The 13400-nt window shown below is 41.8% G+C and overlaps 1 protein-coding gene across 2 annotated transcripts; it reads right to left on the reverse strand.

Annotated features, from left to right (window-relative positions):
- Nucleotides 1-1446: 1446 nt before the first annotated feature.
- Nucleotides 1447-12571, reverse strand: STX10 (syntaxin 10). Of its 2 annotated transcripts, none has more exons than XM_025168569.2 (8): nt 12248-12571; nt 10779-10948; nt 10386-10480; nt 9574-9636; nt 8764-8859; nt 7640-7711; nt 6910-7004; nt 1447-5049 (listed from the first exon to the last, which is right to left on the reverse strand). In XM_025168569.2, the coding sequence occupies exons 1-8, from the start codon at nt 12280-12282 to the stop codon at nt 4902-4904; spliced, it is 774 nt and encodes a 257-aa protein (XP_025024337.1). In that variant the 5' UTR covers nt 12283-12571; the 3' UTR covers nt 1447-4901. The 2 variants fall into 2 exon arrangements, with proteins under 2 accessions (XP_025024337.1, XP_007421022.1); XM_007420960.4 differs by lacking the exon at nt 7640-7711 and adding an exon at nt 7775-7881 and having other exon boundaries at nt 1448-5049; nt 12248-12569.
- Nucleotides 12572-13400: the final 829 nt, after the last annotated feature.

Raw genomic sequence — 13400 nt, forward strand, 5'->3', positions numbered from 1 at the left:
TGATGTGGGGGGGTGGAATTGTGCAATACTAGCGGCACCTGCTGAGGAGGGGCAGCCATTTCTTGCTGTGATTCTTGGGTTGCCTGACTTATTCTAAGAAAAGAAAAGGAAGGCACTGATTTTAAGTGACAAAGGAAGAGCATACACTACTCCTTCCCTGTTTACATACTTCAGAGGCCATTAGGGCCCTTGGAAAGGTGCCAAGGGGGTCCATAGAAACTGGTAGAATGATTCTGGTGGAACATAAGCTAGTAATTCTGTTTACACTGGAAGACAATTTGAACAGCATCTTGCCATGCATGCTTCACATGTGATGGACTTTTATAAGCAGCAGGTGTGATCGACTTGGGAACCTTCTAGGACAAAAGGAACCGAGTCATACATTGCTCGATTTTCTCACCAGGAGGCTTGGCTGCCTTCGAAGAGTTGCCATTGCAACTGTTGCGAGCTGATCTTTCTTCCAAGACAAGGGCTGCCAGAGCTCGATTTCTAAAACAGTGAAATATGGGGGGAGGAGTTCTGAAGTCTGGGCAGACCAGTGGCCTCTGGTACTGTAGTCTGTAACAAGCCTAATAGGTCCAACTCAGTGCAATTCATATCCACTGTCTGGTCTCATGGATGATAGCTGAGGTTGTAGCCAAAAGAGGACGTTCAGCATCCACATTCTGGAACAGAAAATATCTTCACCCACTTGGCATACTTAGGAAAAATCTGATGCCCAAATTTAAACCCCAGAGGATCTCAGAAGGTTCAACTGGACTCCTCTTTGTTGAGTCTCTTTCCCACCGACTTAGGAATTTCCTCTAATGGCATATTTGCATCTTGGATATGCTTTCTATTACAAATGGAAAGAACAGATTGTGGAGGGGGTGGGAGGCCTTCTGTCTTTTGTTGTATCCATTTTTGTCATCTTTTATTTTCCTTCTGACATTTATATGCTGGTCTGGGACTGTAATAAATATTTGATTTGACATTTTTTTTCCTAAACTAAAGCAAACAATCTTTTTTAAAAGGACAAAAATGTATACAGAAAGCACTAACAAAGCCTGATTATGTAACCTCTGTGCAGATGCAGCATGGACTTTTACCCCTTCCAGGCGCTTTGGGTTAATGCAAGCAGCTACTCCAATATCAGTCCCTCTCCCCTCCCCTGCCCCTTGTAAAATCCTTTCAGAGAGGAAAACCGATCCTTTAAAATACAAAATAACAAAGGCAAGCCTCCCTTTTCCCACCCATTCAGCCCATCCCAAGTCCCTCAGCACCCCATGCTTTTACCTCTAAACTTCCTCCTTTGCCCCCAGATAATGCCAGTATTTGTTCTGTGTTATAAGTGCCAAGAAAAATTTTGTGACTCCTCATCCCTGTGACCTGAGAGTATCAAGAATTGCACATTAACTACTGTAAAGATTAAAAAAAAAAAAAGGAATTCAGAAATGTTAATAAAAAAAGTTTGTAACAATTGTGTGCCTGGCTATTTCATTAAATTCATTATTGCTCTGAGATGTCATGGAACATCTTTGCTGGAAGTTACAGACCGGATTCAGTTAAAGATGGATCTATACCTTGGAACATCTTATTTCTGAGCATCATAACTCTACAGAATAAAATTAGTACAATCAAAGATGCAGCATTAATAACAATTTTATATCATATTCTTCAAATTGTCAGGACAAACCTGTGACACTTGTTAAAATGGACATGGATCCTTTGATCCAATGGAGGCCTCCCTCTATAAAATGGAGAGGGAAGAAGCCATTTTTAGCATCTGCTTTACCCTAATCCCTGCTTGGAAGGTTCTTTGAAACAGTATGGGAAAGTGCCCTGAAGTCATCTCCCCTGCCATACTGGCAAAAACCTCTAGAAGTATTTCTTCAGGAACGTTCCTTGCCTACAATCTTTTATTTTGTAAAAGTTTTGCAAAATGTGATGTATGGTGGGGGTGGGGGTGGATGTGGATGTGCCTTCAAGTCAGTTTTTGACTCCTGGCAACTTCCTGGACTAGTCCCTGCAGTTTTCTTGGCAAGGTTTTTCAGAAGTGGTTTGCCATTGCCTGCTTCCTAGGGCTGAGAGTGACTGACTGGCCCAAAGTCACCCAGCTGGCGGGACTGGAACTCATGGTCCCTTGGTTTCTAGCCTGATGCCTTAACCACTACACCAAACTGGCCGTCCTTGGTTATTCTGGTTACTCTGGTATGGTTACTGTGCTAAAAATAGGAGCTAAGACTATAGTCTTGTACATACTTGGTGGAAAGCCCCACTGAAAAACTGGCATATACAGGTAGTCCTTGCTTACTGACAACAATAGGGACTGGAAAATTGGTCATTAAGCGGAGAGGTCATTGAGTCACCATGTGACCAGACCCGCTTTTACAACCATTTTCGCAAAGGTCATTAAGCAAATCACATGGTCGTTAAGTGAATCCAGCTTCCCCAATGGTTTTTTTTGCAAGAATTTTGTTAACGACCACATGATTTGCTTAGCGACCACATGACCATGGTGATTTGCTTAATGACATAAAAGTTGCAAATCACAATCACATGCCCACAGGGGGTGGTGTGACAGTTTGCAACAGTCATAAGTGTGTGTACAGTTTGTAAAGCACTTTTTCCAAGGCCATCGTAACTTCGAGCCATCATTAAACAAGCAGTCGTTAAGTGAGGACTACCTATACAGTATTTACAAATAAATACATGTTTTGGCTGAATGTTGTGTAAGAAAAACATCCTACGTTTGGCTATGAGGAGCAAATATATGAAAAGTTTCTATTGTTATGAATTGTGGGAGTCAACATGTGACCCATCAGTGAATGCCCAACTGCATCTCCCAGTTGCATGGCCAGCACTAAGGGACATTGCAAGTTTCAGGTTAACTAGCATCTGAAGAGTTGCAGGTTACCCACTCTTTCTGCAAGTGATAGGGATTAAATAGAAATATTCTTTAATTTGCTATCTTCTGTTCACTGCTTGGGGTCTAGCAGAATAGCTATTAAACAAAGTATTTATTTATTTAAAAAATTGAATCACCCAATAGCTGAAGCGCTCTGGCTGGTTTACAATAAAACAGTGGTGGACTCAAGACATATGACATTAAATTATGGAATTATCAGAGGACCTATGGATATTGGCTAAGATGGCTAAATCAGGTCTCCATATTCAATTCTTCAACATTTTCTTACCACCTTTGTATCCAGCATTTGTAGACAAGTTGAAGACAAAATGAAACCAATTATATCAGACCAAGCCATACAATTTTCATATTCTTTGAAGTATAAGGATCTCACCCATTCCTTCCCACATTAATAGTCTAAAACAGGTGCCTTAAATACAAGTATAAAATATTTATTGTTTTAAAAAAGTTGCTTTAACAATGTTTTATAAAAGGGATTAGCAGAGGATAGATCCAGATTTACTTGGCAGATCCCTAGGTAGTTTCGGCAGCTTAGCAAGGATCCCTAATTCACAAGGATTTAGAATAGCAGCAGCCAAAACTTTCTCCTCACCCATATAATTCTAAAGCTTGAACTAACCAGAAGCGTATTTTTCATCCTACAAAAGCCCCGTAAGCATCTTTCTATTCTTTCTAATCAAATTCCAAGGCTAAGTATTCTTTAATTCTGACTATGTCTTTTGCACCAAGCTTTGGTGATCATTTCACAAGTCTGACGTCTGTCAATCTCTGCTGTATAACGCCACATAATATAAATGGAATGGAATGGCTGAGTGCCTGTGACAACTGAACTGTCCCATAGAGATATTTCTCATAGTAAACTATGAGTCACTTGGACTTCCCTGAAAATAGCCACTATCTTATTTTCATGGCAGAATCCACTTAGCCAATACTGAGATGATCTATCCACTGTGTTCTACCAAAGGCGTGAGATGAGAAGAGACTCAGCAGGTACATTGGCAAGTCGTGTTTTTTGGCCTAGCCCAGAAGCATCACCATCAGTTGCATCCTAGTGCACAGTGCTGTAGTCTATATTTACATGATGACAATGTTCTTTGCTCCCAATTTCTAGAAAGGAGCTAACCGGAGGGGTGGGGGATTGGTGGCTGGTGTTTGGTTTCATTTAAATAGAAAGGCAGCTTCAGATCATCCTCAACCTTAGTAATTTCACCAAGCACTCCACCAACTCAAGAAGCAAGACATAGTGTCCTATCTAAAGCTGCCACCATTCTTAGTTGGTCCTACTCAACTGAAAATAGATAACCATTTAAGTCAATTGTGCTTCATCAGCAGATGCATTTAATACAGAGGTAATTTACACCCATTCAGAGAGCTGGTAGGAAGGAACTGAATCTTTTAACAGGCATAAGATTAGGAAAATAAACATTAGTGCTTGTCATTGCAAAGTTGGTGATACGAAGAATGGGTGGGGCATGGTCTTCACATTTAAGAAGCACAGGTATTCAAATCTGAAGTTTCCCAAGTATGGTGAAAAAGAAAATCCACGGATTCGCACTGTAAAGTGCCATAATGGACTGTGAGAAGAGCCTTGAGGAACAGGAGGAAGAACCTAGAGAACAGTCCGATAAATGAAATCTGAGCCCAAATTAGAAATGTAATTTGAGAAAGCATCTCAGGATTGCCCCTCCCTAGCTCTCTGGAAAGTAAAGGCAGGGGAGGGGGGAAGTGCTTTCAGACTTACAAGATTCTGTTGCTGTAACCTTACAGTAACAGTAGTAGTAGCATTTATTATTTTGGTTTCCTGGTCTGGACTACCTCAAAGGCTTGACAAGTACCAACCTGCAGAATCCTCCCTTGTCACAAACCTCTAGCCTCTAATAGTTAGGGCCAACAGTATGAATACAAGGGAAAAGAGCCCAGTTAGAAATCCAACATTCTTGTCCTATTTCTTCACCATCCCTCACTCCATATAGAACACAAAGCCATGGTGGCTTCAGGTTTTACGCACAAAAAGAATGGGATTGGTGGTATCTTTTCCATTTTCCCTATGTCCATCTGTCAGTTGATCAGAGCAAAAAGAAGGATCAGCACCACCGCACCAGTGATGACCAACAGGCAGATGATGCACCACTGACGTCTTTCTGATGGAGAAAGAACAAAGAGAGGTGGTCTAAGTGCAGGAAGGCCAACCCAGCTGGAAAATAACCAATCACCATGGGGAACACGGGAGTGATGTATGGAAATAAGCACAAAAATGGGGAATGGGAGTAGTCTTAAAACTCATTTAAAACACATGGAAAGCTGCATTCATGTTGAACCTTAAAAACATATGCCAATGGGTTACATATACAAATGTCTATGCACCATTCTTTGACCCTAATTCAGTGCTAAACACAGTCCCAGTTAAAGAGTGGATCTTTAGGCATTTAGCAGTATTTCAGTGAAGTGGTCTACATATTAGGCAAGTAGTAAGGAAACTACTATCTTGGCATTAAACTCCTCCAGAAACAATCCTGTTCAAAGGAATTTGGTTACTTGAGTATTAACATATTGCGGGGGGGGGGCAGGTGAGTTAACCTGCAATTCAGGTGTCATAGGTAGCAAGATTATGGCATAGAGGATGAGAAGGGGCATTGCTGGTCAGACTTTTTTTGTAGATGTAGAGGGATAAAAGCTCAAGGATTGTGTGTATATATTACAGCATGCACTAATTGCCACTATTAATTTATGCCTGACTTGTACAAAATAAAAATAAATAAATAAAAGCTAGCTATCACTGATCCAGGATTTGAACTGAGAATAAAAGAATGATCAGCCCAAATGAAAATGCAGTACTGGCCTAAGTGGAACAGTCATCAGTTTATGTAATGTTATAAGCCTGTTGCTTTTCTATTCCCTTATCTCTTCCTTTTGCTGAGTCCAAATAGTGATCCAGTTTTCTTATAGCTGTCCTTTGACAGGAGGCCTAAGGTGATAAAAACATTATCCCAAAATGAATGCTGATCCCAGGTTAGAATGACTGGCCCATTTGCTGGAGGCAGGGAGAGAAACAATCTTGTGGAGATGATTGTGCTGGTAATCTTGGGGAAGCTGCCAGAAAAAGGACAGCTAACAAAATACTGAACATGATTCTTTGGTAGCAGGCCTAAAAATAATCACTCCCCTAATTCATAAAATGAGACCCAGGTTCTAATGTACCATCAGCCATGGAAGCTCACCATCAGGCTGACCTTGGAACAGTCACATACTCTCTCAGTCCAACCTACTTCACAGAGTTGTTGGAAGAACACTCTCTACACCTTGAGCTCCTGAACAAAAGCCAGGATATAAAGCAAATCAATCAATCAATGTTTGCCAGAGTATATAAAGAGCAAGAGTTGCTATGAATTTATGAAGGCCAGTATCTCTGTAAACCTTTGATACCTAAATCTGCTCAAATTTGATGGATATAAAGTAGGTCTAGGCAATCTACACTCCAGATATTTTGGACTGTAACTCTCACATTCCTTGGCCCTTGTTCACACTGACTGGAATTAATGGGAGTTTATCCAAAACAACTGGAATGCAGCAGGTTGCCTATTTCTAGTAGGAAAGAAAAACAATAGGAAAACTGGGAATTAAGTAATACCAGACAGGATGAGGATTCAGTAGAAGAGAATATCTGTAGCTCAGGGTTGACCTGTAGAATCCTTGGTGTTTTCTTGCAGAAATTTCATTACCCAATTAGGTAATATCTTCAGTGCTAGAAGTGAATGGGGTTTGCTCACTGTTTATATAGAGTAGCTTGCCTGGGATTACCTAGTCAGGCAATGAAACATCTGCAAGAAAACAACCAAGCTCAGAGAACCCCAAGGACTCCACAGGCTGAGGATTCAACAGCTCATTGTCCAAACAGTTCTAGAATGGAAATGAAAACCCAGTGAGTTGGAATGAGGTGGAAACTGTCTTTTACTCTATGCAAATAGACAGCTCATGATGAACCATAAAGCCCTGCCTCTTACCTCTGGCCATGTGGGAGATTCTGCCCATCTTTTTGAGCACCCCATCTAGGCGACTCTGAGTGCTGTCCATCTCGTGAGCAAAGTCTTCTAGCATTCTAGAAAGTCAGCAAATGTATCATCATGTGGCATATTTAAAGCTTGTAAACCTTGTTCCCCTCCCACTCCATCACAAAGCATGAAGATAACAGCTAACAATAATTCCCTCTGTTGCTGGGAATTTTCTCTTGAGAGTATTTTTCCTACTAACAAAGTTTGGGATCCAATTGATGAAATCGTACATCAAAGTAACATATTCCACATTAGGGAGCTAGGGGCCCAAACTGACCAATTTGGTCTCCAATATCATCCCAGATAACAGTAAGAGCTTTTTTATAAAACCAATAAATTATTCTTGACTCCCTTATTGCCAATACGAATATCAACCAAGGTTGATCTGCTTATTCTTGGGTATAAGCGGAGATGTAGCAATTAAGCTGAAGAACACTGTAGCAGAATTTCTGCTGTTCATGCTGGTGGTAGCAGATAGTAAGAGAGAGGATAGCATTTTTTTGCCTTGGTCTTTACTATGGGAGTTGCCAGGTTTGCATACTGTCGGTCCTTCAGCCATTGTTGAACTCAAAAGAATCATTAATTTAAATAAGGTTCTAGATTGGCAACCATTCTGGAATCTAATCTTTGATCCACTTAAGATAAATGTTCCCAGCATTATTCTGTTGCCATCTATACTCACCAAGGCAAGGGCTTTGTGCCCAATCTCTGAATGAACTGTTTCAACTGTTTCAGCACTGCTAGGAGGTGTCATCTGAAAAAGGATCAAAGCAAATCCAATCGACTCTACCACCCCACCTTTGCTACCTGGACTCACATAGTTTGTTCATCAAGTTCCTCTCCAACCCGCCCTGACATGTGCTTCAGCACAGAAATGCTGCCAGAGACCAGCTCCAACTGCTCGTCCTGCTCCTCAATGATCAACTATCAGGGAGAAAAGAAGGCATCAGAGCAATTTTTGCAGAAAAAAAAGACAGCAGCAACATCCACAGGAAACATGTGGGACCTACAGAAGTTTCAGATAACAGAGAGATCTCCTGTCAAAAATGCAACAGTGTGATGTGCCCAATGTCTTATTCATTTTTGCACCCTTTTAGGCAAAAGTCTTCATAAAGACAATTCAGAAAAAATGGAAAGGAATTATTATTTATAATAGTACTTCACCCAACAGTTTGAATCTTGCCCATCACATTTCTTTTTCAAAGGGCTGTTGAAAAATGGCTGTGTATACTGGCCTTTCTTAGTTCAATCAAAATACTAGGGCTCTTGCTACTTGTTCACTATGCTAAAACAAGAGTTTGGAAGAAAAATAAAGAAAGCAGGCAAGCAGCCAATTCTGGTACTGAAACATGATTTTTTTTTTTTAGATTGATAGGGCAAATTTCAAAACTACAAATGTGCTTCTGTATCTCACTTGTCTTTTATTGAGCTGACCATTACTATTCCTGTTCTACTGATGGGGAACTGATATTCTGAACAGGCTCATAAACTAGGGTTTGAACCCAGAACTCCAATTTAAAAAAGAGCCCAGAAAGATTTGTCATTACCTCCATTCAAGGAACTTTACTATTGGTTGTTTGACAAGAAAGGAAGAGAAAAACAATGTCAAGATATACAGTCAAGCAGGGTTGCATGGATGGAGAAGGCCAACAAGCATTGTTTATGTTAGGGCTCATACCTCTACAAGTCTATGCTATATTCTTTACCTCTACAAGTATAAAGGTGGAGAGCACCTTTAGTCTCTGTAGAAATGGGGCTGATTTGTGAAAACTATGAGCTTGATTGGGATGGTGTTCATCTTCTCACCTTCTGGTGCAGCTGCTGCTCTTCCAAAATGTGTGAATCAGCTGCTGACACCTTCTCTGCACTCAACAGCCCACAGCATTCCCTGCCATTCACCAGCTTCCACAGAGAAAGAGGAAGAAAAAAAAAGAAATCTCTGAGCAAGTCAATTCCAACTGCTCCCAGGAAAAAATGCAATGAGACACCTAAGTGGCAATGGTGAACTGGAATGGAGTGGCAGAATTAAGAACTAAGCTCATGGTCTCTCTGTAGGAAAGGCTGTTTCAAGATAAGAACATTTCCTGAATGAAATGAGTTATAGGTAATAAAATCCTTGGCTCTTAACAGTTATTTAACTTACTAATTTATTAGTTGCCTTTCAAGACTACAGTTTTGATGATCTCACAATATAAAACCTTCAATTTACATTCTATATAATATATTAACCATACATAGATTAGCGCTTCCTTTTCAATTGTTATATGTTGTGGGGGATAGTTTGCTTCTGATATTTTAACCTATTTTAGAAACAATTTTTTTCTTAGTGGCTTTGAAATATGGGAAGCTAATGCAACAAATCAGACCTATGATTATACAGAGTCATGCTTCTAGAGAAAAAAATGCACAAGCTATATTGCAGGGAAAGAGATGATAAGAAACTAGGGAATTTGGCCAAGCAAAAAAAGTGCCTGGAGATCTGTGGGCAAGAATTTCCTTTGTGGCAAAGAAGGTGGGCAAGCAAAGAGGCTACCATAGCCGCTGTCAAATTATGACTCTTCCTTCCCTAAAGGAATTCCAAGCAAAGTGCTAAAATAAGGAGCAGAAGATGCTTACTTCTCTGTTGTTCCTCTCCACAAAGGACTGTGCTGCTGGGTCAGACATGTGATCCTGCATTACCTACAGGCAAGGAAAGGAAGCAATAAAGACTGTGCCCTCTGAGGACATATCAGTAGAAATAACGGTGTGTTTTCTTCCATAGGCCCCCAGGTAAATAGTTTCTCCTGGTAACCACTTTAACTATAAGGGCACAGTGAGTATAAACAGAAATAAATGGAGTAAGAGAGATCCCATTATTGCGGTCACCTGAACGTGCAGAAATAAAAACCAAAGTGATATACTATAAACAAAATTCGTTCATGGACATCTGTAGAGGAGAAAAGGGGGGGTTAAGAGGTGGCAAACAATGACATATGTCATGTAATCATTGCACAAGTGACACACACCTGCATACTTACATCAGACATCGTGACACAACTGATGCAAATCACATACCTGCATCATGTATGCAATGACATGATGCACACCATAATTTTGATATTATCATGGTTTGTTACGGAAGTCATAGCATTTACATTCAGTCCTTACCAAACCTACAAATAAAGAAGCATAAGGTCCCCAAGAGGTGAGATAACAGCCAGAATTCGTAGTCTTTTCAATTTGTATAATTCAACCTCTTTGATAGAAAAGGAATTTCACAACATCTAACTTTTTTGCTCAAAACAAAGCAAAATCTGGAAATATTCTTGAATCTTCACCTGAATATTGATGTCTCAAGTGGCTTCTCAATAGCAACAGTTAAGGATTTTTACTCATTGCATCCCCCTATCCCCTGTTGCACGGTAGGGTGTATGTTGAGGAAAACTCACCTTAACTGACGCCCGCATCTCTGTGACAAAAGAACGTCGTGCTGCAACCTCAGATGGCGTAATTGTAAACTTGTGTGGGTTTGATTCTACAATGCGTGATTATGGGTTAAGTGCAAAGGATTTGGAGGTACAGTACTGAGTTTAAAAACTAGACGGGACTGGATTCCAACACCTGGGTCCTACTTGGTGTTCAGTCACCAGAAATTCAGCCTGTGGCAGACCTCTCTTGTTTTTTCCCCTTCCAAGGTGACAAAAGGGATTTATAGCAGCAGTGCAGGAGCAAAATGCTGCTAGGGCTGTCTTAGCAGCAGGCAGTGTTTGTAAAAAAGAATATAATAGCATTACTGAGAGAAGTATCCCAACCTAATTTCAACCTCAGCCTCAAAAGGATATAAATGGTTTCTTCCAAATCCTCCAAGTCCCATTCAATGCTGCGCAAGGTGTTGCGTAATTCATTTGTAGTCCAGTTAAGCTCCTCCTTGTTCACAACTTGGGTCTCCTGGAGAAGCTGGCGCCAGCGCTGATAGAGGCCCCAGGCTGTATTCACCGCTTTCTGAACTTCTCTGCAGAGCCAAAGAGAAAGTGGCTGAAAGGGAGGGAGGAACCACGAGGCAGCTGCACCAGGAGAAGGTGCTGTTTCCTCACTTCAAGTTTGCAATCCCCTAGCCTCCTAATGTGGCCTGCCAGGTATATGACAATGCCTTGGTTTTTGCACTGCTGGTGACAAGTCTAGAAAATGAACTCCTGGTAGGACATGATTGACAGGTCATATGCGGGCAAAATGCATCACTAATTCAGTTCTTATCTACCTGATTGCAAGTCACCCAAGACAGATTTCCTTCCTTCGAGATAACTGCTACAGCTCTGAAGCAAGACAGGCATTTCAGCATAACCAAACTTCCTGCAGAAGAGCAAGTAGAGGAGCTCTTCTGAGAAGCGGCAGTGCGTGCCATAGCATCCAATTTATTTGGATCAACTGATACTTGTAAGGGATCAAGGCAGTTGCACCAGAAGAAGGTGCTGTTACTTTTGCCTCAAGGTCTGCGAAGCCACTTCTCCCCTATAAAAACATAATCATAAATGAAAAGATCCAGATAAATGACATAAATGGAGATATATGCTGATTTGTAATCTAAGTCTGAAGAGAGTGCAAAAAGCGACCATGTGAGTCTTCCTGTTTATGTATGGGAGAAAGCAGAACAAAATGGCATTCCTGCATCAGGGCACTCCACAGCCAGTTTTAGCCTTTATCAGATCCGTAAGACAAAATGAATAGGGTATCAGTAGGTGTATTTCGACCAAGTGCATTCAGGGATTTCTGTTAATAATGAATTAAAATACAGATCTGTAAAGCATAACTAAATCCAAAGAGTTGCTACAGATCTGAAATAGCAAGGAGGAACAACACAACGAAACCTCTGATTAATACTCCTTGTTGCCTATGTTGTGCTGTACAAAAAATCATACTCGACCGACGTGGTACCGCATTAGAGAAACTGCGCTCAGACCTTGTCCACCGACACGTTAGTTTACTGCCACTTCCCAAATAGGAGCATTTCGGAAGAGCGCGCGAGGGCCGCTCCTTGAGGAAGGCGGGCTCTTCTCCAAGCCCACAGCAATGCAGCAGCTCCTCCGGGGAGGGTTCTTTCTAAGAAGTCCCGGTGGTGGTTTTAATACTTGAACGGGACTTCCCATCAGAGCTGGGGAAATCTGTCCGCTGTCTCTCTGCCTCTAGATTCTCGGATCCCCCGATCTTTTCACACTCCTCACCCCGCGTGGCTTCAACCGGCCTTTCCTGGCTCTTTCCAAAGGGAAGAGTTCTCCTTTGTTTGAAAGGATCCCCACCGGGGACTGTCACTCACCCCTTCACCACGAAGAACGGGTCCTCCAGAGACATCCTTGGCTGTTCAAGTGGCCTTCAGGAGAAGTCTAGCCAGCCAATAGCAACGTGCATGGGCGAAGCCATAGGTATACGCACGTCCCCGCCTTCTTCCTTCCACGGAACTGAAGCTGTCAAGGCAGCCATGTTTGTTACGGGCCCCTCTTTCACAACGCTATACTGCAGCTCCCGTGGGCTTGGCTTGGCTTGGCTTTGCTTTTCAATACGGAAAGGGAACAAGTCTTTTCTAGGGGAGGAGCCAAAATCGGGAAGAGGTTCTGAGGTTAGTGGGCGGGCTGAAGAAATGAGAAATCTCCCTTGGAATTTCCTACCTTCCGCGATTTTTGTTGTGGTTGTTTCCCTTCTTCCATTCCCAAATTTCCTAAAGAAGGAAGACGTGGCCTGAATCTTCGCGGCTTTGTTTGCACACACGCGCTCTTCTTTGCTGGGTTCCGAGCCGTTCTTTTTCCGCCTCACGTTTGAGATCTTCACTTCTCAGGTTTTCCACCCCAACCGCAACGGTTCTCGGCTTCCCTTTAATCGCCCGGCGAAACGACTGAATAGCTTCAGAGTGGACTGTGTGTTTCTAGTAATCTTTTATTACAGTTTGAGAGTGACTCTGTCATTCCTGATGGCAATTACGTATAAGAAGAAAACAAGACCGTATCTTAACACAGGACAAAGGGGCATAGAAGACAGGCTTCTTCGTATTTTTAAATTTTATTAGTAATAGCTGGCATGGCGAACGCTCGTGTCTTGGGAGGGACCCGCCAGGGAGAGGAAACGGGTCTCGTGGTCTGAGTGTGGAGATGACGCAATAATGAGGGATCGGCTGATCCTTGCGAGACGAGAAACCGATCTGGCTAAAACCAGAAATTACTAGCTTCTTACATTGGTGCTGACGGCCCATTAAGCCCAACTCTGTTCAGTTGCCTAGTTGAGTTATTTGTTGCAGGAACCATGAACCTGTGTATTTCAGATAAAATGGAAACAGGCTCGATGAACATTTATATTTCCCAAAATTGAAAATGTATCAAGTTTTTCTTGCTCCTTTTCTCCCAGCAATTTGGGGAGAGCCCTGTTCCCAAGATAACATTGCTGTGCACCTGTTAAAACCCAGTTATACGTCTGAAAAC

This window comes from Python bivittatus, unplaced genomic scaffold (genome assembly GCF_059951505.1).
Source record: "Python bivittatus isolate LINGU-HERP-01145 unplaced genomic scaffold, Pbiv_v1 ctg000080_np1212, whole genome shotgun sequence".
Taxonomy (NCBI): domain Eukaryota; kingdom Metazoa; phylum Chordata; class Lepidosauria; order Squamata; family Pythonidae; genus Python; species Python bivittatus.

Bases quoted from the DNA above. Each gene is read 5' to 3' on its own strand.
- STX10 (XM_025168569.2), bottom strand. From the start codon at position 12,282: ATGTCTCTGGAGGACCCGTTCTTCGTGGTGAAGGG. The intron at 10,481-10,778 runs ATATCCTTTTGA...ACCCATAATCAC, and splicing joins GGATTTGGAAGAAACCATTT to GCATTGTAGAATCAAACCCA. The intron at 9,637-10,385 runs GTGAGTTTTCCT...CCTTGCCTGTAG, and splicing joins AGATGCGGGCGTCAGTTAAG to GTAATGCAGGATCACATGTC.